The sequence below is a fragment of the Acartia tonsa genome, chromosome 3, assembly GCF_053477335.1.
Source record: "Acartia tonsa isolate MP-2025a chromosome 3, ASM5347733v1, whole genome shotgun sequence".
Classification (NCBI taxonomy): Eukaryota; Metazoa; Arthropoda; class Copepoda; order Calanoida; family Acartiidae; genus Acartia; species Acartia tonsa.
In genome coordinates, this window is record NC_137262.1 from 38,422,288 (window position 1) to 38,445,469 (window position 23,182).

The window sequence follows — 23,182 nt, forward strand, 5'->3', positions numbered from 1 at the left end:
ATACTTGCTATAGTTTTGTAATATATAAAGGTGAATTTGTCTGTACCGAAAAATCATTTACAACACAGTCGCCCGGATAAAGTATGAAAAAAGATTATTAAAAGAAACTAGTGGCTACGCCCCTAGAAACCTCTAGGGGCACTTAAGGTTGGAAGGGGAAAAATCAACATCTTCCCATTTTCAATTTCAGTTTCAGAAGAGTAAAAATATTTTTTGGGGGAGGGGGTGAAGACACCCTGCACAAAAATAGTTTAAAACCTTTCCAGGACCTATAAGAAGCTTCACTTTAAAGGAGAACAATATCGGTTTAGCGGTTATCCTTCGGGACAGACAAAAAACGCTTACTACTTTATATAATAGGATATCTTACTTTGCTTCTCCTTCCATAACAGAGGCTTGTCCGACCTTCTGATCATCATTTTGTGCCGCCGGACATTTCTCGGATTGCTCCCTGAATTAAGCAATCATATTATTATTAAATAGTAAACTTTTTATGGTCCACATTTACCACTCCCACCTTACCCCTAGAGGCATACTTGCTAGTTTTTTAATATATAAAGGTGAATTTGTCTGTACCGAAAAATCATTTACAACACAGTCGCCCGGATAAAGTATGAAAAAAGATTATTAAAAGAAACTAGTGGCTACGCCCCTAGAAACCTCTAGGGGCACTTAAGGTTGGAAGGGGAAAAATCAACATCTTCCCATTTTCAATTTCAGTTTCAGAAGAGTAAAAATATTTTTTGGGGGAGGGGGTGAAGACACCCTGCACAAAAATAGTTTAAAACCTTTCCAGGACCTATAAGAAGCTTCACTTTAAAGGAGAACAATATCGGTTTAGCGGTTATCCTTCGGGACAGACAAAAAACGCTTACTACTTTATATAATAGGATATCTTACTTTGCTTCTCCTTCCATAACAGAGGCTTGTCCGACCTTCTGATCATCATTTTGTGCCGCCGGACATTTCTCGGATTGCTCCCTGAATTAAGCAATCATATTATTATTAAATAGTAAACTTTTTATGGTCCACATTTACCACTCCCACCTTACCCCTAGAGGCATACTTGCTAGTTTTTTAATATATAAAGGTGAATTTGTCTGTACCGAAAAATCATTTACAACACAGTCGCCCGGATAAAGTATGAAAAAAGATTATTAAAAGAAACTAGTGGCTACGCCCCTAGAAACCTCTAGGGGCACTTAAGGTTGGAAGGGGAAAAATCAACATCTTCCCATTTTCAATTTCAGTTTCAGAAGAGTAAAAATATTTTTTGGGGGAGGGGGTGAAGACACCCTGCACAAAAATAGTTTAAAACCTTTCCAGGACCTATAAGAAGCTTCACTTTAAAGGAGAACAATATCGGTTTAGCGGTTATCCTTCGGGACAAACAAAAAACGCTTACTACTTTATATAATAGGATATCTTACTTTGCTTCTCCTTCCATAACAGAGGCTTGTCCGACCTTCTGGTCATCCTTTTGTGCCGCCGGACATCTCTTGGATTGCTCCCTGAATTAAGCAATCATATTATAATTAAATAGTAAACTTTTTTTTTGGTCCACATTTACCCCTCCCACCTTACCCCTAGAGGCATACTTGCTAGTTTTGTAATATATAAAGGTGAATTTGTCTGTACCGAAAAATCATTTACAACACAGTCGCCCGGATTAAATACCAAAAAAAGAAGTGAAAAAAATTTCTTACTTTGTTTGTGTTTCCAAACAAGCGATCTCCTCTTCCAAAGAAGCAATTTTTTGCTTTGCTGCCCTAAGGTCTTGTTTTATTTTCTGCATTGTCTCCCATCCATCGTCGTCCCTGAAAAATAAAAAAAAATAATACTAAAGTAACAGGATGTCCGTGTTTATGTACCGAAGGATCTCGATAACCACTGAACAGATCGGGTTCTTCTCATAGGTACCGGCAAGGGAAGGGAGTGGCAAAAGAAACTTTAAGAGATATACTTCATATTAGAGGGTTTAGCGTAGCTGCTAATTTGAAATATCAGGGGTGTATATCCTATATGGGATCCCCTGTTCAGGTGGTGGGGGGAAAATAACTAAAATATGTGTGGTAGGACCAAAAATTTTAGTTCTTTCACTATTTCTCCATTTCCGTCCCTACTTGGTGAGATAAAAATAGGTGGGAAAAAAATACAAAATTTTGTACCACGGGAACAAAATAAATCTTGTGCGTAATGTACACCCCTGAATGAAACTATAATTATTCGCCATAACAATAATGTTTATCCTACTCTTTTCAATCCGGCTACTACCACCTTCCGAACAGAAATAGAATGGTAACAAAAATAAATAAACTTACGTAGTGCAATCCAAAGTTAGGTTCAAATCTTCTGTATCAGACGATTTAGGAGGGGTATCAGGCAGGTCAGCCAGCTTAGCAGGCAGCTCAGGCTCAGACACACTCATTTCGTTCTTCTCTTTTTCGCTATCACTGAAATATATAAATATATATTATATATCCCAGGTAATCGGACCTTTGCCCAAAGAAGTAATTACCAAAAAATATGTAATATGTATTTATGTAATTATGTTGTGATGGATTGTCGAATCCGATTCGATGAATGGTTACCAAAATATAGCTAGGGACGGACGGACGGACAGACAGACAGACAGACATCATTCTACTTCGTTTTATACATATTAAAATATTACTCACCCACTTGTGGTTTCCGGCTTCTGTTCTTCGTGCTGTTCGTCTCTCTCTAAGTCGGCTGCTGCTGTGGCTGACATGGACATGTCGGACATTCTATATTAAATTTGAAAAGAAACAAATTATCACTGGTAATTATAAATTTTCATGAATAAATGTCCAAAAAACTGACGTAGGGAATTTTAATATAATAGGGTCCAGCAAGATCACATATTGGTATATCTTATATTGTAAACAAGTATATAGACAAATTTCATTTACAAAAAGTTAATACAAATTTGAAACGTTCTCTTTTTTAATTACAGCACAGAAACATTACGGATTTTACCATGGAAATCTACCACCGTATTAATTAAAACATTCCCTATGATAACTGTCATATATATAATATTTATATACAAAATTAAACAAATATATAAAATTAACAAAAGCTAGTTGTGAATACTTTTTTTCCTTAGTTTAGGGGGTAAACTACAACTGCTATATACTGAATTACCAAAAATGCAACAGATTATACAACAAAAAATTTTCAGTTTAAGCTCTTAACTTTAAGCTCATTAAACTTAATTGGTGGAAAGGGGTAGTTTCACAAAATGCATTTGAACTTAATTTTGTGAATTGCATATTTTTCTTTGTTAAGATGGTAAAAGTACGTGGTAGAAAATTTAACTTTCTTCAAATTTATGCCATATAAATAAAGTTTAAACACATTTAAACAGGTTCAAATATACGGTTCACTAAATTAACTTCAAATGCATTTTGGGAAACTACTCCTTTCTAGATATTATAAAAAAAAGTTGAAGATGAAACTTATGACATAAAAAAAAATTACATATAAATATATATATACGTAAAGTCCTGGAATTATTGGGATTGACTGGGAGCTATCAGGTCTTCGTCTTGTTCTTCGTCTTGTTCTTCGTCTTGTTCTTCGTCTTGTACTTCGTTTTCAGACGAAAGTTCCGACGAATAATACTTGTCTCCATTCTGCCAGGGATGTATATTCTACATGGTTCGGATGTGTAATATTTTTTCCAAGTCTGCACAGGGATGTATATTATATTTCATTAAATATAAATAGATGGAGGTAAGAAAAAAAGGTAATAATTAAGAAAACTGAAAACATTTGTAAATTTTAAAAATTTTTAGCCGTGGACAAACAATATTTCTTGTGCAGAATATACACCCCTTTCCCGAATCAGCTGTAATGTAGCTGCCAAAGATACTGTAATTGTTTATGTTCTGAGAACATTGTTGAGAACTTGCTCTCTGTGGTGGTCTGGAGCTTGATCTTTTCTTCTTCTCTAACTCTTCATCTTCAGGCCTGATTCCCTGTTCCCACAATCTTTGCCTCTTCATGTTGGCCTTTACTCGTTTGTTGGCATCTCTTCTTGTCCGAGTCTCACCACGCTGGCCGAAATCGGGCAAATGTGTATTTGTTCTGTTCAACATTTGCTGCATCCTAATTTGGTTAGGTTGCTCACTGAGTTGACTATTACTACAACCTGGCTCTGCACTGAGTTGACTATAACTACAACCTGGTTGTGGGTTTACGTCTTCATCAGGATTTGATGTGCCTCCGCAACTTTCAGCATATTCCCGGCTTTCATTTTGTGCTCTGCTCGTGCTTGCTCTGCTCTGGTTTCTGTACAACACCGCTTCAATTTGATTCGTTGATGGAAATTTTGTTTGTTTTCTGGGACGTTTAGGAACTTCTTTGGTAGGCTTTGGCTTTTGGGCCACTTTTGCTTTTGGCCTGCGTTCATCTTCTTCTTCTTCACTACTACTACTACTGCCAGTTCCAGTGTCTGGGTCTGATTGATGACCTTGATCTGTATCATCACTTTCTGGTGCTTCTTCTTTGATGTCAGAAATTAAATCACCTTCTTCTTCATCTTTTTTCCACTTTGCTTTTTCTCCTACAAAGAAATAAAAAATGTTAAAGCAAATGTACATAATTGTAGCTTCAATATTATTTCCATACCTATATGAACATTAGTTACTATTAATCAGATTCAAATGAAAACAAGCAATATTTTTTACCCTATATTTATATGCCAATCAAAGATAAAAGGGGGAATTTTGCATTGGCAGTTGCTTTATAGGGGTACAATATGGAACTGTGAAGAAACGGCGTCGCCACCGCCGAGAACCGCCAATAAAAGCCCCAAAAAAGTGTCACTTTCGCCCACCCCCCCCCCCCCCATTTATTACATTAAGACCTGTAACTTACCGTCAATGTTGATGAGTTCTAAAATTTCCATTTGGTTGTATATAGAAACATTTGAGCCTACTGCAACAACCTCATAATGACCCGTGTGGTTTTCAATTATAATGGCAAGTTTGGGTAATATTATTCCACATGGATGTATCCGAATTTCCTTACTTGCATTGCCGTCATTCTTGTCCTCAATGTCCTCAACCTCCAAAATTTCGTCACTCTGGTTTCCGTCATCTTCGTTATCAACCTCGAATGATGGTTCATTTGAGTCCAGCTGTAAACTTCTCTTGGTTTTTGCTTCGGCTTCCAATGCGGTTTGCCTTCGCTCCCGGTTCTTCTTTGGAATGATCGGCACATCATCTAAATAATTATTATAGTCATTATTTCAAATAGTATAAATGTTACCCAACCCCCCCCCCCCCCCCCCTCCAAGGAAATAGCTTAAAATCACCGCAGGACCAATACACAGAAGAGTAGAATCCGATGTCCAGGATACAATTAATACCATAAAAAACCTAGTTTTTACCACTTTTATGGTAAAATTTTACCAGCCTATACGATTTAAAAGGTGGTAAAATTTTACCGTAACCTCGATCGATTCAGTGGTTACTGAGATCTTAAGCTTCTGACGGCCGGACAGACATTAAGCTACTTAGTATTATAGATAGCGGCTGCGCCCATACAAATTTTAGCCTAAAACCCTGTCAGGGCCTGTACGAAGTTTCCCTTAAAACAAAATTAATCCACAGGGTTTTTATCTAAGACTACTTCTCAACTAAAATATTAATAAACTTAAATTTAGGTGATACAGTTCCTACGTTTTTCAAACTATAAATAACAATACCTTCGGCATCCTCATCATTCTCATCACTGCTGCTTTCCTCCACGACACTTGTTGCCTTTCCAGTCACCTGTCTCTCGTTACTGTTGCCTGTAAATAATTAATTTATACATTAATTTTATACGTTTCCAAACAAAAAGCAAGTACTGAAAACATTTTTTCCACCCCCCCACCCCCCCTACTTGGTTGAAAAAAAAATTTTAAAAGGAAATGTGTTGTAGGAGGGATAGAATAAATAAATCATAGAGTTCTTTAAATATTTTTCAATTTTCCCCCTACTTGGTGAAAAAAAACTAGGGGGGGGGGGAAGAAAAATTTAAAAAAATTAGTAGCAGAGGAAAAAAAATCTTGTGCAGTATATACACAATACGAGGAAAGATAAAACTTATAAATAATAATTAATGTTCAACAAATATGTACCTGTGATTGAATTATTTCGTCCATAAAATTCTTTCTGTCTTTGCAGTGGTGGAAAGTTTGGTGGTTGTTCATCATCTTGCATTGGGACTGTATCATCAAGATTTCCCACATTTTGGCCCTCATCGTCTGTTTCAGAAATAATTATCTTCTTCGACTTTTTCGAGCCCTTTCCATGCTTCTTCCTTTTGGAGCTTGTGATGTTTTCAAATACATTTACTTTGGGTTTATTATTGGACTGGCTGTTGACAATTGGATCTTCATATAACCTACGTGGCTTTACTGGTTGCTTTACTGGTTCTGGAGTTACTGCTGGATTCTCCGCGGGTGGTATGCGTAACTCATTCCCAATCTGATCATCATTTGAATTCATTTCAACGTCGTCGCCTCCGTCATCAATTACAAGCTCCTCACCATTGTTGCTTTCTTCATCAGCAATGTTTTCCATACCATTTTCTTCAACAGCATTGCCTTCAGCATCATTGTCTTCAACAGCATTGCCTCCACCATCATTGTCTTCACCATCAGTGGATTCATCAGCAGTGGAATCATCAGCAGTGGAATCATCAGCAGTGGAATCATCAGCAGTGGATTCATCAGCAGCATTCATCTTTCTATTTCTGGAAATTTTTGTTGCTTTCTCACTGGCATTGTGAATCTTTGTCTGTTCTTCACTCATTTCTGGTTTCAAATTGTTTGTGGCGTACGAATAATACATTACAGCTCTTTGTATAACCTTCTTATCACTATGGACTGTCTTGAAAAATTGCTTGGATTTCTTTGCATTCCCAATGTCTGCATAATTTTTGATCTGAAATGTAGTACTCGACCTGTCATTGTTTCTTTTCAAGTAAATCTGGTTCTTTCCTTGAACTTCGTGGGGTAAGCAACCCATTGAGTGGGCACCTAACATGTAGTAAAATTTCTTGTCTTCGGCTGTAACACCTGGTGTTGAAGTTGTGATTGTCTTCGGTTTAATACGCCGCTTAATTCTTTGTATCTCTGCAGGGGCCAGATACAATTCACACATCTGTAAGGGTGATCGTTTCTGTGGCTTTTCCTTCTTGTCTTTCTTGTCTTTCTTGTCTTTCTTGCCTTTCTTATTGCTTGTCTTCTTGCTTGGCTTGATTTCAAAAACCTGTTCATACTTGTAGAGGGGGGTTGACAATGCGCGTTCTTGTTTTCGCGTTACCAGCCCTCGAAATAACCTCCAGCAGACAGGATCCTCATTAGCAATCATATAATCTTCGGCCCTCTTCATATTTTCACAAAAACCAGTCGCGTCCTTTTTAAAAGTGTGTTCGAAATTGCGCTTGAACCTAGATAAAAAAAGGGTTTATATCAAAACAGTCTCAATATATAACATATAACATATATCAAGAAAAGATGAACTAAAAGTCTTGCCACATAAAAAAATACATGGTACAAAATTGAAATTCTTTGAAACATATGCCATAGAAATGTAGTTTAACAATTTAACAAGAATACAATATGCAGTTAACATTTCGTGAAACTACTTTTTTAACTAAAGAACATTGAAATGCATTTTGTGAAACTACCACTTTCACATTTAATAGACGCGGAATAGATGCGATAAATAATTGAATTACCTACAAGCTTGTATGTGGTTCCTCACTAGAAAAAGGTCGCTTGAAGACACATAGGTTCCTGTTCTCCACAAATTTGGTGGAATAGCTTCATGTAGGTACGTCTCGTTAAGCACTAACTTACAATGATCCAAGAAACGTTCCACTGAAATAATAATGAAATTTTCAATTAACTATGCATAGGTACATGTTTATTATTGTACCAGGGGTGTATATTCTGCACAAGATTTATTTTCACAAATAAAATATATATATAAAAAGATTATTGTACATGGTCACCTGCTAGCAAGAATAGGAATGCCCCTTTTATTCGGTTTATTTCCCTTGCCCCCACCTCCCTTCTCCCTGTTTTAAACGTTTTCTCATCATGTCAAATTTACAAAATAATATTTACTTACCAGTTTCGTCATCAATAAGTTCCGGAGCAGTCCAAAAGGCAGCGGTGATGCGGGCGTCAAAGGTGAACTGCTCGAACACGACATATAGGAAGGTTATGATGTCTCGGCATACTTTCAGTAAGGTTTGCCAGCCTTTATCCACTTTCAGTGAGTCTTCGAAATTTTGGATGAAAAAGACAATTTCTTCTCTTCGCATATAACCATCTTTTTCCAAGGGGTCATGGTTCTTTATTCTTTCTTTGTAAAATTCTGGTGAGAAAATCTGGTCCACGACAACATCCTGATTCTCACTAGGCCCTTTATTCGCCTCCTCCTCATCAAGCTCATCCACATTGGTCAGTCTTCTTAGATCAGTCACCAAGGTTTCCACAATTTTGCCGGTTTTCTTCATTTCTGTTGTCAGGGTTACAGTATTTTCAGCCATATCTCTTGATACACTGTCTTGCAGGTCTTTGATTTCATTCTTCACTAATTCATGGTTTGTGGACGTTTTGTTTACCAAGTTTCTGATGGACGCATTAATGGGCTCTATTTGATTTTTCATTTGTGAGGTCAAGAAAGTACGTAGCTGCTGAAATTGGTTCTGAATTTGGTTCATAACGGCCCCGGTGAACAAATCCTTAAAATTAAACATATTAAACCACATATTTTCAAGTCTTGGTATTTTAAAAACTACGTGGTAGAAAAGAAGACTATCCACAAACAAGAGCAAGTGATCCTAAGCATCTTCCATCATTTTTGGACTTTGACAAACAAAAAAACTTGGTAAAATTTGACCAACTTTTTGGTAAAAATTGACAAGGTAAATTTTTAGGCTAAGTCCAGATTTTTGGACTTTGACCAAAAAATCAACTTGGTAAAATTTGACCAACTTGTTTGTAAAAATTTACAAGGTAAATTTTTATTGGTCAATGTTTACCAAAAATTTAGTCAAATCTTACAAGTTATTTTTTCCAGGCTAAGTCGATATATATCCTAAATAATTGTAATTTGTATCCTCTGGATGAAAAAATGAAATAAAAATAATACCTCGCTTTCTTCCATCTCACCAGAAGGGCCAGATGATCCCTGGGGTCGTGATGACTGGGACTGGGATCGTGATGATGTTGCAGGAGGAACTACAACTCTCGCGGTCCGTTGACTCGCGGAGTGGTGCCGTGCCCGTGGAGATGGAGGTGGGGTAATATTTATTGGCCTTATTGGAGATGTTGTGGTTCTAGTTGTGTTCTAAAAATAATATAGATAATTATTGTAAAGCATTACTTACCGAGGATTATAGTTTTAAACAACACCGGCATTATCCTAATTTTTTTCTTCTATTTTTTAAAACTTTACCCTCCCCCCCCCCCCTCTCCCGACAAAATGACTGTGTTAGGTTAGGCTAGGTTAAGTTATATGGTTAGAGGGACCCAATTTGTTCAACGGTTAACGAGATTTGTTGGTACCAACCCACAAACAGACATCATGTTAGTAAGTTTAGTTTAACAACAAAACACCAACAAACCAAAAACCGATAACAATAAAACTTAAAATTCTACCTTTGCTGTTGTACCTTTGCCACCTCCAGTAGATTTGTTGCTTCCAGGTTTGGCATTTGCAGCTTTGGCACTTCCACCTCTGGCACTTCCATTAGGATTGCCACCTCCAGTAGGCTTGTTGTTCTAAAGCAAGAAATAATTGTTGTATTTACAATGCATAATAAGATATTAGATAGCAGTGGCTACGCCCCTAGAATTTTAATTACTAATATCAAATGTTAAACACACTGTGGAAAATTAATAAATAATTATACTTGGTCAATAATCTTTTGTGGTCTGTTAAGCATGAACCGATAAGGTTTTCCTTTCGATCCGGTAACATGCGAATTTATAAGTTTTAAGAGCGAAGGGTAGCAGCAATTTGTACAATAGTAAATTAGGCCTTAAATATAATTTTTACCTTTACAGAACTAGCACTCTTTCCAGTCCTCGTCATTTTGGGATCTAGCTTGGTCAATTGCAAGTCGAAATTACGCTGTTGTATCCAGGTCGTTGGCATGGGCAATTTGCATAGTTTTAAATCTGAAATGTGTAGACAGAAATTAAAATTTTATGTAAAATTAAATTAAATTGCAAACATGTACTCTTTCAAATTACAGACTAGACTTATAACACTTTAACTTCATACCCATCGATGGCCAAAAAGGTAGGGTTTTGCTAAATTAAGTTGACATGCCTTTTTTAAAATTAGCTATAAAAAATAATTTTAATGAAAAAAATATTTTAAAGTACATTTCACATAAATTCCAAATAAAGAGGGAAGGGCCTTCAGTTGAATTTTACAACATTTTACATACATATTATAACAAAAGGGGGGGGGGGGGGGGGAAGTGACACTTTTTGAAACCAAAACTAAAAGTCAAAGGAACTGAACTAAAGAAACAGTTACAGATCTGTCATTTTGCATGGCAGTTGTTTTATAAGGGTACAATATGGAACTTTTAGTTTTGGTTTCAAAAAGTGTCATTTCCCCCCCCCCCCCTTTCTCTGCTTTCAATGTACAAAATTAAATTCCGATAGGAATTACGATGGAGACATCTTGATGCAACAGGTGTACGGAGATATGTGCTACTCTGTACTTCAGTAGGTTGGAGGCTAGTTGTGTTGGAGGATGGCTATAGTCTTCGGGATCGTCAGTCTTGCCTACTCCTAATACCAGGGGTGTATATTTTCAGTGTTTAAAACCATAAAACTTAATTCATATTTCCTAGACCCCCCCTTTACCACACTCTCCTCCTGGCATGATAAGAGAATTACAAATAAATTGTGGTAGGTTAAAAAGGAATTAGATGAAATGTATAGTTCATGAAATATTTCTATACAACAATTAATCATGTGCAAAATATACACCCCTACCTATTATTCTGGAATCTTCAGGAAAGGTGTATGCCGGAAAAAATGTCCTCACTTTGTGGACCAACCATACTGTTTTATCACGACGGCAGTCTGGGACAAAGTAGAGGTCTTGGCAGTCTGTATAGAATTGATTTCTTTCGAACTTTCGTTTGTTGGCATTCCTTTTTCCCCTGACAGCCAGCTTTTCATTTATGTACGGTTTCACTGTGTGAAATATCAACAATCTAAATATGTCATTTATGTCATTAATGGCTGTTAAACGGAAAGGTATGTTGCTGGTGAAATCGTTATAGCTTAAGTGTTTGATCAGCAATACACGGAAAGAAAGTTATGTTACATTTTTAAAAATTACATTAAAATTTGTAAAGAGTGGGGGGGGGGGGGGGAGAAGTGACACTTCTTGAAACCAAAACTAAAAGTCAAAGGAACTCAACTAAAAAAAAATAGTATTACCTGTTTGAAACCTCTTTAAGGCCAAAATTATATCCTCGGATGTAAGTTGATATCACATGATTGGCACTTTCGAAAGCATAACAACTGAACGCCATGGATGGTCCAAATCGGCGGACATGTTCCGGCATATGGTAAAGCATGTGAGTATTGTAACTCAAGCACGATTCGCCGTACATCTCCGCCAATTTTGAGTTCAGGACCATTATCATGGTCTTGAGCTCAGCCACACGTTCAGTTGTTATATGCTCTTCGAGACTGCGCAATATGTGGAATAAAAACTTGCATATCAGACGTTGTTCATCTTTAAGATTTGCCAACTGGAAAAAAAAAACATTGTAATAATTTAAGGTAAAACTAGCTCTTTCGCCCCTAGCCTCTAGGGGCCTCGCCCTATATACTTATTGGAAGTCCACCCTCCTCAATAGAAATATATATATAATATAGCACACGTGCGCAAATTTAAAAAGAATGTTATTGCTATACAATATAATGAAACTGAAATAAGCTTTAAATTCTAAAAAGATTATAATATGGTAAAAACCTACCTCTGCATAAAATATCATATGGTAAAAGCCCAGTACTTTGAATTCAGAACTTTTCAAATTGAGGGCTAGCTTCTTCTCTGTCAGGCGCATGATGGACGTACGGGGAACGCGATCAAAATCGCCAACAAGCTTCAATTGATCGTTGATTTCATCTATAATTGGAGTTACTGCAGTTCATGGTAAAATATGGGTGATAAGGAGAAAATTTTCAAAATTTAAGTTCTTTAAACTTTTCAAACTAACACTCTTTTAAGCGGCATAACAAGGCGTACAAATTATGTGTAATAGACATAAATCTAAAAATGCAGAATTTTATCGCAGTGCCGAGAAATGCGCGAAGAAAACACCTATTTTACGCGTCATTTCTTTAGTCAAATGCAGTACATCCCTGTAATTCTCTCCATTTGAACTAAGTCTTCTTCTTCCAATTCTGGATAACTATTACGTCCTTTCTTCAGGTACGTCATCACTTTCTTTACATAGCCCAGGTGCAACGCGTGCATCGGATCACTGGGGGTATCTTGTATTAAATCCAAGCTCGGGTCAAGCTCAGAAAAACTGGTTTTCATGTTCTGATTATTTTCCTCTAAATTGCGGAATTTCTCGTCAGACCTCGGCGTACCCATATTTTGACTGTCACTGGGGTAAAATACATTCATTGATTCGAACAATACCAAGTTCTTTTGACGGAGATAAGTCTGTGAAAAAGCCATCCCTGGAAGGTCACAGTGTGGGCATCCATTTTTTGATCCATGGCCAAGAATGCCGAATACATCGGCTCTGGCAACGGCATCGTGGATGATGGTTCTACATTGAAAGGTATGTCCAGGTAATCCTTCTTGAATTAGTTTGTTGATGAATCGGGTAACATTATCCAGAAAGTTGTAACTGTAGGGACGCCTCCTCGTCTTCTCAAATATGCTGACTGGCAATATAACACTGAAATCCTTGTTGAAGAATAACCTGAAATAATAAAGAATAATTAATAATAATAGCATTTAATACCTTAGACTTAAAATTGTAGTCACTGATTTATAAAACGTAAAGGCTGGTAAAATTTTACCGTAAAAGTGGTAAAAACTAGGTTTACTTATGGTATTAATTAAGTCCTGGTATACAGTAAGACAGATTTTTAAAATGTATGCAATAGAAAAAAGTATCAATTGTAAACTTAGTTTTCTTTCTTATTTGTTTATTGAATGGTTTCCTAAACTTTGGCTTTAAAAATCTGGGCTGTCAATTGATGTAAAACAAATATTTTGATATCCTTTGAAATATAGGCTGCCAATCCTAAAAAATATTTTTTCGAGGGTCATGCTGTATATGAAAAGAACTTTATCCCAACCCAACCCTTTCAAATCCACAATATATTAATTACTTACCTAATCCAGACAGTATAATAGGAGATATGAGATCCCTGAGCTGCTTTCACTCCGTCGCCCGAGATGTCAAAAGTTATATGATCATCAACGGCCTGTTGTCCATTCAACCGTTTAAAGTCTGTGATGGCGTCTTGGAGGATCTCATAGGTAGGGAATCTGGAAAAAGAAATATATTTTTAACTAAAACTTGCACAATTCAAAGAAATTTTGCACCATCGGGCTCCAAATAATATTACGATGAAAAGTAATGGAACAAGGATGACAACATCCATAAAAACCAAAGCACTGTAACGGTACGACAAACGGACATTAACAATTGTGAAGTATCTGAACTGAATTTAAAAATATTAAAGTCGAACCAAAATTGAATGTAAGTAAATTTGTTAAAAAAAAATACTTCAAGAAGGATAAGGTTTATGCACATACTTAAATTTTAAGGAATTAATTATAGAGTGGCTTCGCTTATAATATTGTTCTCAAGTTGTCGCAGGAAGCAATATACCAAAGAATGATCAAACTGATAATTAGAACACTTGAAAGTTTGTTGTTAAAAAAGGAGAAAAATCGACATGTTTAGAATGGACGTACGGAAATTCTGGTAATGATTATAGAAATGCTACGCTTTCTAAATCGTATATAAACATACCTGCACTCAATCAGTGAACCAGGAGCATTTGTAGGATTATATTTGTTTTCTTTGATTTCAACTTTGTATTTGGGTTTGAATAATGTATTATATGACGGAAATTTGAAAATACACGAGCGTTTCAGAATTGCCAGGATGATTCTAACTTTGTTGTGAGAGATGGGGTTGTCTAGAACACAAACGCTTCTGAAATCATTAACAATTTCTTTCTCAAGTTCTGTAAGATGTTTGAATTTATCCCCGTCATGATCGCCATCAGGTTCGCCATCAGGTTCGTCATCAGGGTCATCGTCATCATCTGGGTCAAAATAATCTTCAGGTATATCAAAAAATTCGACGTGGTCCCAGTCCTCGGCATCTTGAATGCTGTCATTGTCTGCATCATTATTATCGTTGGTATTATTGTTGTTAATATTGTCTACAACAATATTAATGTAGTTTGTTTCTTCAGGATTGTTATTTAATCGCTCCAAAACTTGGTTTGCGTAGCATTGATAACATATACTTTCGGTTTCCTTTGTGAAGTTGGTATTGCAGCCTGTACAAACTTTACCTAAAAAAATACGATGTTAAACATGGTGTTTTATAGTTATAAACCTTCCCGGGACCTATGTGAAGGTACCCTGTAAAGGAGAACCCAATCGGTTCAGCGGTTAGCAAGATCCTTTTGAACAGACACACAGACATCCTGTTACTTTAGTATAAGGATAATGCCGTAAAGAAAAACTAGTCAAATTAGAAAGTTAAAAAATTAAAAATTCCAGAAAAAGTAGATAAATGTAGAGAGTGGGTGAAGGTGGGTTAGGTTAAGGGATCCCATGTAGAATATACACCCCTGGAACAAGGATATCTTGAGACAAACTTAACTAACGTTTGATCAAACCAATTGTTTGAAATTTAGATTGAAAGGAAAATAAAAAACAAAAATTGGGAGACAATGTTTGTGGGAATTTGGACAAACAAACAACAAACAGACAGACCGACATCGTTCTACTTTATATTACAGATATTGTAGGTTACCTTTTGACGATGCAGTTTCGTTCTCATATTCCACATCCATCAAATCCTCCTGCTGTTCTTCTTCTAGTAATGGCTGACTGTCTTCACTTTGTTGATGTTTCTGCATGCGCCATTTTCTGGTTCTCGTTACCTTACAGAAGAGTTTTCTTATGGACCTCAGTTTATGCTGCAACTGGAAAAAGATTACATAATTAGTGAATTACTTATTTGAAATAATATAGGGGAGTTGTTATGGATCATTATTTGGGCAAGCTACACGTGTCAATTGATTACAGTACATATGACTATACTGGTGTAAGAGCAAGCATGTTTATAGTGCGCTGACTGCAAGTGAAAAATAGAAATTAAAGTCGAGCATAGATTATACTTTAAGTACAGTAATGAAAAGTAAGGTCTCATCTTAAATATGTAGAAATAATTAGTTGTAAAAAGTCACCTGTACATTTTTCGTCTTATCTCCACTTCTTATACGCTTCAGTAGAGCTTTAGAGAGTGTACCAATCAAATTGTCTCCCATTTCAATAACGTCTAACAGGGGTGTATAGGTAACTCCTGAAATAAGAAGTATATGTTATAATCAGGGATGTATATTCTGCATGGGATCCCCTGCTCAGGGGGGGGGGGGGGAATAAAAAATAAGTGGTTGGAGGAAAAAAAAATGTAAAAATTAAGAAAACTGAAAACATTTTTTCCATTTTGCCCCCCTCCTTGGTTAAAAAAACTAAAAAAATGTGTGGTAGGAGGGATAAAATAAATGAAATATAGAGTTCTTTAAATATTTTTCTATTTCCCCCCCTACTTTTTCAGAAAAATCTAGGGGGGAAAAAAATAAAAATTTTGTAGCAGGGGAAAAAAAATAAATCTTGTGCAGAATATACACCCCTGGTTATAATAATAAGGTTATTACTTGTTTACATATAACGAAATAAGGAGAAAGCAAAAAAGGGGGGGGGGGGGGAGTGACACTTTTTGAAACCAAAATTAAATGTCAAAGGAACTCACAAAATAAAGAGTTAGAGTTACAAACATAAGAAAATACCCTTATTTATTCTTTGATTGTCTATAAAATTAATTAAACTTACCTATCAAAATTGTGATCCAATTATACATACGTCATCCAGCGTTGGTCTGACATTTTTTTACTTTGAAAAAAATAACTATATACAATATATACATAAAATTTTGTTTGTTCCAGTCCTGACCTGGATAATACCTATATAAATTTCCTGCCTTCCCTGAAAAGCCGACGAACGCATATATAATCGAGCCCCACTGGTCGTGACTTTTGCAGAATTCTGCAGTTGCATGGAGTTTTATTATAACAACAATGTTGAACCCAGAAAATTTGTTAATTTGCTATAAAATAAATAATAATAAATAATATAAAACAACATAACAAAAATATCAAAAAACCAAAAAAAACAAAAAATAAAACATATCAATTAAGATCTCCTAGAGAGCTATAGCCAGAAGCTTAAAAAACTGTACACGTGCGTAATCGTCGGCTTTAGGGGTAAATAATGTTTATTAATGTTTATATGCAGGAAATTATATATCTGCACGACCAGTGGGGCTCGATCACTGTCACCATGGGTACTTAATTATAAAATATATGGGCGCTGCAATCAAAGAGAGGTTAACGTAAATGTTCTGAAAGAACAAAATGATGTTATCCTCTTAGGAAATACCCCCCCCCCCCCTAGAAAAACGGCGCCTGGCCTCTACCTAGCCGTATAACTTAACCTAGCCTAACCTAACCCAGCAATTTAGTTTGGGGGGGGGGGGATGGGGAGTTAAATAATACAAACAAAATTTTCTAAGAGGATAACGCCACAAATTACAATTAAAATTCGCTTTCAGCATGGATATCCGGAGGCTGGATGAAATCGCCGGCGGCGAGCTCGGCTTCTCCTAGCTTCTCCTTTCTCTTCCCTGAAAGGAAAGAACATTGAATTAAAAATGAGAAAACTAAAGCGTTTTTTAATGAAAAAACTCAAAGAATTCTGAAACATTTTTTGGTTAAAAACAATTTTTTCCCCTGCTACAAAAGACAACTAGCCATGAACAAGAGCAGGTGATTTGAAGCAACTTCCATCATTGATCCACTTATTTCTTTTTTCCCCCTCCCCTCCCCCCCCCCCCCGGAGCAGAATATACACCCCTGCAATAATTTCGTAGTTTTTACCTTGTTACTCTGGGTTTTATTTAGAAAAAAGGGCTGACGTTGGTGAGGAAAGGTGCACAGTCGGCTTCATGGTCAATGATATATCTCTCGGTATCATCCAGGCGGGGTCTCTCGTTCTCGTAGAGATTCTCGGGCATAGGTTCATTCTTCTTTAATTGTGTCTCTACCCAACCGTGATGGTATAACAGTTTTACTATTTCAGCAGCGTCATCAATGCCACATGATTTTTCTTGAACTCGAATATTTAACTTGGAGAAGAGTCTCAACATCCTAACCATGAGGGCGTCCCATCTGTCATGCAGCTCGTGGTATTGGTATGGATCCATCCTAATTTGAGGAATGATTATTTTGTTTGTCTTGTTTATTTTTGGGAGGGGTGTGATTAATGTTTTTTAACTTTCCGGTATTTTATTTGTCCTTAAACAAGGGGGGGGGGGGGAAGGCCTGGAGCTCCGGAACCTGGAGGCCTATCCAAAAAATATTAAAACTTGGGAAAATTCATCATATAAGAATGATTTTATCCCTAATAACCTATACTCTCAGTCCAAAGATAAAGCCTATACTCCCTGTTTACGCAAATGTGTCAAAACTTCCCCCCCCCCCCCCCCTATTTATTTAAAACAAATTTTGTAACAGGAGAAAAAAAATAAATCTTATACAGCTAATATACACCCATACCTGTTATTATGATGTACGCGTACCCAGGTGATTGACTTGAATAGCCTGTTATTCAGAACTATCTGAAAAGGTAGAATATTTAAGAAATAAAAAATTACAAAATAAAAATAGCTCGTATTCATTCGAATCCGGTGGATAGGAACAGGTGTTCTCATTCATACGCAAAAAAACTAGGTAACTAGCATATCGTATTATATGCATGGTTTTCTACGAATATAAAAATCTAAAAGCATAAGATTAAAAACAGTTATTTTTAGCCAGTGCCTCCGGCACCTCTGGGCCAAAAAAGTAGTTTCATTCTTATAATTGTACTCCTATATTTGCGACAATCCGTTTATACTACGGTGCAAGACATATATTTATTAATTTTACATTTAAAAAAGTCCTGTATATTACGTAAGCTAAAAAGAGTCCCAAAAATGGGAGAAAAAACGAATACGAAGAATATTTTAGAAAGAATTTTCAATAATTAATGATAAAATTTGAATTATAAAACAGAATGTTACATATTAACTTCAAAATTCACTGTAATTTCACTAAAAATGATTACTAAAATACAAAAATGCACCGTAGTCATATAGTCCAGTTGAATTATTGCGCCGATGGAAAGTTACGGTTGCCAACATACAGATTGAATAGGTGGCAAAACACTTTGCAAGACAGTTATATTTTTAATCGTAAAATTGCAACGAATAATAACATTTCATGAATTATATAAGTTATGCAGTTTTAATTAATTAACCGGTAAAATATTAAAATGATATTATATACATAAGGTGTTTTTTAAAGTTTGGCAACTTTGTCCAGCACGTTGATTTTATCATCTGAAAACAGGGTTACGAAAGTTAAATAAATGTAAATTTTTTTTAATGTGAATGTAATATATTTTTGCAATGACTTAAATGAAATATCATCGATAAAATATAAAAAAATATATTGCAATGGATATAAAAGAAATATTTTTCAATATAAAGTTGTATACCTGTACAGAGCATGTGCATGAATGCCGCTATACCGATTGAAAACTATTGTAAACAATGAGTGTTATAGTTCAAGTCTCTTAGAGAAAATACGTGTTATATCCAAGTATGATTGACAGGAGATGGTCCATGTCACAAGATTTATATGAATGTCAGTTAAGAACTCCTAGAGAGCTATATATTCAGAAGTTTAAAAAAGTACTTGTCTACCAGTCTTGGCTGTTAGTGTTGATATATGGACCCTGCAATCAAAGAGATGATAGTCAGAAGTTTAAAAAAGTACGTGTCCACCTTCAGTCTTGGCTGTTAGTATATGGACCCTGCAATCAAAGAGTGGTTTGCGTAAAAGTAAGTGTTTAAATAATTTTAATATAAAAACATTAATAATATAGGACCTTGAGCGTACGGTTTTAGGCTGCCTTCGATTAACGGTTTAAGTTTTACTAGCGGCTATGCCCCTTAGAAGCCTCTAGGGGCACTTAAAGTAGGAAGAGAAAAGTCGAGGCCTCATCCTATTTTTAATTTGAGTTTCAGCTATAGATTAAAATAAATAAAAAGCTTCGTTGTAAAAGAGAACAATATTAATATATTTATATAATAGGATAATTGTTTTAAGCCTTTTTTAAACCTTTTTGATTTGATCTAAGAAACACTTTTTATCCTATTCTTAATATTAAATAATCCGGGTTTAATATATATGAATGTAAAAGAAATATTAATAAATTATATTTAAATTGAATATTGTTTTTCAGGTTCAGCAACACTGATTCATCAGAAATAACTATTTGGGCGCTGCAATTAAAGATTGGCGAGATAGAAGTAAGTGTTTAAATAATGTAATAAAAAATCAATATAATTTAGGACCTTACGCATGGTTTTAAGCTGCTTCGATAAACTGTTTGTTTTATAATTTTTTAAACCTTTTTGATATATGATATAAGAACGACTTTTTATCCTATTCTTAATATTTAAAGTATTCTACTATTAATATATATAAATAATAATAGAAATATTAACAAATTATATTTCAATTAATATTGTTTTTCAGACTTAACCAGGAATCAGATTCGTGAGAAAATATATGGGCGCTGCAATTAGTGAATGGTTTACATAGAAGTAAGTGTTAAAATAATTTTAATAAGAACATGGATATTTTAGGCCATGTTATTAAGACTATCCTTTACCGAAGCCTTTTTAATTCAACCTTGCTACGAAGCCTTGTGTGATGGTAGAGTGTTTGAGTTCTTAGGGAACCACACTAATTACATAATATTATCTTGAGTTAGACAGGTTTTATAAGCTGTAAACAGACTAATACAATTAGATATGTCATTATCTTTAAATTATTTATTATAATCTATATAATAGCACCTTTGAAATAAGCTCATATTATATCCAACCTATATTCGCCCTTTAAGGTTTATGATTGTTTTAAGCGTAACGAATTTTTATACCCTTAATAGAAAGATATTATAAGATGTGTTTTATGTAAAATAATATTAAAAATATATATAAATTATATTTCAATTAATATTCTTTTTCAGGTTTAGCTTCGCACACAGCTGGGTTTATTCTCCGATTATAAGCTGACCGCAATTCGACCGTGGAACATTTCTTGCACCAACATGAAGCTGTTGCCGTCAGAAATTCATCCGTTAAAAGTAAGTGTTTAATTATTTGTAATAAAAGATAGTTGGAATAATCCTACACGCAACTACGGCAACACCTCGGCCCCAAAAGGTAGTTTCCATGTATACAAGCATAACAAATATGAAGTTAATATACACAGACACACATCGAACTACCTTTATGAAACTGTATACTAAATTATATTAACAATTAAGCTATTATTAAATTTATTAGATAGATATTAAACTGGTTAGACAAAAGTTAATACATAAAAATAATGTACTAGATAGGTAGCTATTTAAAATTAGATTTTACTACTTTATATTATTGAAACAGTACATTCAGGATATTATTAAAATCTAAACAGCATTACATTCATCCTCGTGCATGTTTACTTCGTGAAGAACAGCTGCCAGTTCGGCAGCCTGGGCAGCGGCGGGCAGCAGAGGGGAAGGACGGCAGCGATTAAGATGTGTAGTAATCCATCCATGTTGATATAACCTCTTACAAACCTCCCTCTGGATCTCGACATTGTCAGTTCTGGCTCTAATCTCTAGACTCTCTCTTAAAACTAACATACGACTATTTAATTCATACCATAACTCCAAATTCCCGTTATAAGACATTCTTAGTTTCTCTCAGTCTGGTTATGTATTGATAACTGAATTAAACTTTCTCTAATAAGCAGGCACGTACACAAGCTGTATCTACTTTCTCCATGAAATTTTCCCAAAACCGTTAACTTTCCTTTTTGTAAGGCCTTTTTGATTTGTTAATCCTTTAATTGCTTAATTTAAAAATGAATATTCTTTTTCAGGATTTTGGAGTTGAACCAGTTTTGAAGTGTGGAGCTTTGCAGTTCCATGGAGAACAACTAGATTTCCATCTCAAGATGTAACAGTCACAGATTATACAAAAAATTTCATTATTTATTATGACGACAATGTTGAACCGAGAAAATATGTTAGTCAGTTAAAATTAACAAATAATTTACAGAACGATACTAATAAGTTTTATTATGACGATCAATGTTGAACAGAGAATATTCTGTTAGTCAGTTAAAATTAACTTAAATAAAGCGTATTGATTACAATCAGTGTTTATTATGACGACAATGTTGACACCTAACATTCCACAAGCTAAAATTCTAAAAAATATTGACTTTAACATATAAAGCGTATTGATTACAATCCGCCCAATCGGTGTTTATTAATTAAGTTCTACTCGAGAGCTCCAAACATTCCACAAGCTAAAATTCTAAAAAATGTTATTTACAGAAACGATACTAGTAAGTTTTGTAGTTTCAGTATTGACCTGGATAATATCTATATGACCTGTTATGTTATAATATGAAATAAATTCTAAATAAAATCATTATCATCATTATATTTTATTTGCGATTTTTATCATTAAGTAGAAGGATGTTTGTTTGGAAAAATCTGGACTTAGCCTAAAAATTTACCTAAAAATATTGACAAGAATTTAATTAACAAGTAAGAATGGAAAAACCTACCTTAAATACTGGAGATCTTGAGGCAAGTATAAACTTGTGCACTTTTAATTTGGAGGTACTAGTTTCTATCAAACAATCAGTAAACTCTGGATCCTCAAAACAATTCTCCAGGTCACCAGAGAGACAGGATACTGCACTTTCAGGTCCAGGTTTTATAACTTCCAGCCAAATAGTCAGAGTACCTCCAGGTAGGAGACTTGCCTGATTGTTCTTCCGTACATTAATCTCCATAAAAGCAGCATTACAATTTACCTCTCCAGGTGGCACTGTTATCAATCGACATTTAGGCATCAGTAGTAGACTGTTGTTATCTTGGATGCCAATCTTTTGTAGTTTCAGTATTGACCTGGATAATATCTATATGACCTGTTATGTTATAATATGAAATAAATTCTAAATAAAAACATTATCATCATATTTTATTAATTTCATATTCCATATAACGAAAGCAAATAGTGCTGAGTAAAAGGATGTTTGTTTGGAAAGTATTAGGTCTGAATATTTCCTCATTATATTTTATTTGCGATTTTTATCATTAAGTAGAAGGATGTTTGTTTGGAAAAATCTGGACTTAGCCTAAAAATTTACCTTGTCAATTTTTACCAAAAAGTTGGTCAAATTTTACCAAGTTTTTTTTTTTGGCAAAGTCCAAAAATTTGGACTTAGCCTAAAAATTTACCTTGTCAATTTTTACCAAAAAGTTGGTCAAATTTTACCAAGTTTTTTTTTTTGGCAAAGTCCAAAAATTTGGACTTAGCCTAAAAATTTACCTTGTCAATTTTTACCAAAAAGTTGGTCAAATTTTACCAAGTTTTTTTTTTTGGCAAAGTCCAAAAATTTGGACTTAGCCTAAAAATTTACCTTGTCAATTTTTACCAAAAAGTTGGTCAAATTTTACCAAGTTTTTTTTTTTGGCAAAGTCCAAAAATTTGGACTTAGCCTAAAAATTTACCTTGTCAATTTTTACCAAAAAGTTGGTCAAATTTTACCAAGTTCATTTTTTTTGGCAAAGTCCAAAAATCTGGACTTAGCCTAAAAAAATACCTTGTCAAATTTTACCAACTTTTTGGTAAAAATTGACCAAATTGTGTTTTTTTGTCT

General features: G+C 34.9%; 5 protein-coding genes and 1 long non-coding RNA gene across 8 annotated transcripts; 1 reads left to right on the forward strand and 5 right to left on the reverse strand.

The window, feature by feature from the left end:
• Positions 1–35: 35 nt before the first annotated feature.
• LOC145315244 (uncharacterized) lies at positions 36–3,013 on the reverse strand. The gene is made up of 4 exons (XM_080155273.1): positions 2,679–3,013; positions 2,322–2,453; positions 1,707–1,817; positions 36–1,511 (listed from the first exon to the last, which is right to left on the reverse strand). The coding sequence occupies exons 1-4, from the start codon at positions 2,765–2,767 to the stop codon at positions 1,427–1,429; spliced, it is 417 nt and encodes a 138-aa protein (XP_080011399.1). The 5' UTR covers positions 2,768–3,013; the 3' UTR covers positions 36–1,426.
• Positions 3,014–3,439: 426 nt separating this feature from the next.
• LOC145314869 (uncharacterized) lies at positions 3,440–7,819 on the reverse strand. The gene is made up of 5 exons (XM_080154948.1): positions 6,155–7,819; positions 5,738–5,824; positions 5,059–5,253; positions 3,859–4,591; positions 3,440–3,449 (listed from the first exon to the last, which is right to left on the reverse strand). The coding sequence occupies exons 1-5, from the start codon at positions 7,410–7,412 to the stop codon at positions 3,440–3,442; spliced, it is 2,283 nt and encodes a 760-aa protein (XP_080011074.1). The 5' UTR covers positions 7,413–7,819.
• A 32-nt stretch (positions 7,820–7,851) lies between these two features.
• Positions 7,852–9,763, reverse strand: LOC145314086 (uncharacterized). The gene is made up of 2 exons (XM_080153836.1): positions 9,186–9,763; positions 7,852–8,775 (listed from the first exon to the last, which is right to left on the reverse strand). The coding sequence occupies exons 1-2, from the start codon at positions 9,198–9,200 to the stop codon at positions 8,149–8,151; spliced, it is 642 nt and encodes a 213-aa protein (XP_080009962.1). The 5' UTR covers positions 9,201–9,763; the 3' UTR covers positions 7,852–8,148.
• Positions 9,764–10,524: 761 nt separating this feature from the next.
• Positions 10,525–11,869, reverse strand: LOC145315245 (uncharacterized). Its single transcript, XM_080155274.1, has 3 exons — positions 11,504–11,869; positions 11,051–11,274; positions 10,525–10,843 (listed from the first exon to the last, which is right to left on the reverse strand). The coding sequence occupies exons 1-3, from the start codon at positions 11,710–11,712 to the stop codon at positions 10,701–10,703; spliced, it is 576 nt and encodes a 191-aa protein (XP_080011400.1). The 5' UTR covers positions 11,713–11,869; the 3' UTR covers positions 10,525–10,700.
• Positions 11,870–12,419: 550 nt separating this feature from the next.
• Positions 12,420–16,502, reverse strand: LOC145314870 (uncharacterized). The gene is made up of 6 exons (XM_080154949.1): positions 16,179–16,502; positions 15,533–15,648; positions 15,097–15,268; positions 14,077–14,629; positions 13,431–13,586; positions 12,420–13,011 (listed from the first exon to the last, which is right to left on the reverse strand). Exons 1-6 carry the CDS (start codon positions 16,204–16,206, stop codon positions 12,420–12,422), a joined length of 1,617 nt encoding a protein of 538 aa, XP_080011075.1. The 5' UTR covers positions 16,207–16,502.
• Positions 16,503–17,920: 1,418 nt separating this feature from the next.
• LOC145314087 (uncharacterized) lies at positions 17,921–21,939 on the forward strand. Of its 3 annotated transcripts, none has more exons than XR_013877615.1 (4): positions 17,921–19,287; positions 19,692–19,758; positions 19,988–20,055; positions 20,484–21,939. It is a non-coding gene; the product is annotated as an uncharacterized LOC145314087 (long non-coding RNA). The 3 variants fall into 3 exon arrangements; XR_013877616.1 differs by having other exon boundaries at positions 19,041–19,758; positions 20,484–20,600; positions 21,386–21,939; XR_013877614.1 differs by having other exon boundaries at positions 19,041–19,758.
• The last annotated feature ends 1,243 nt before the right edge of the window (positions 21,940–23,182 follow it).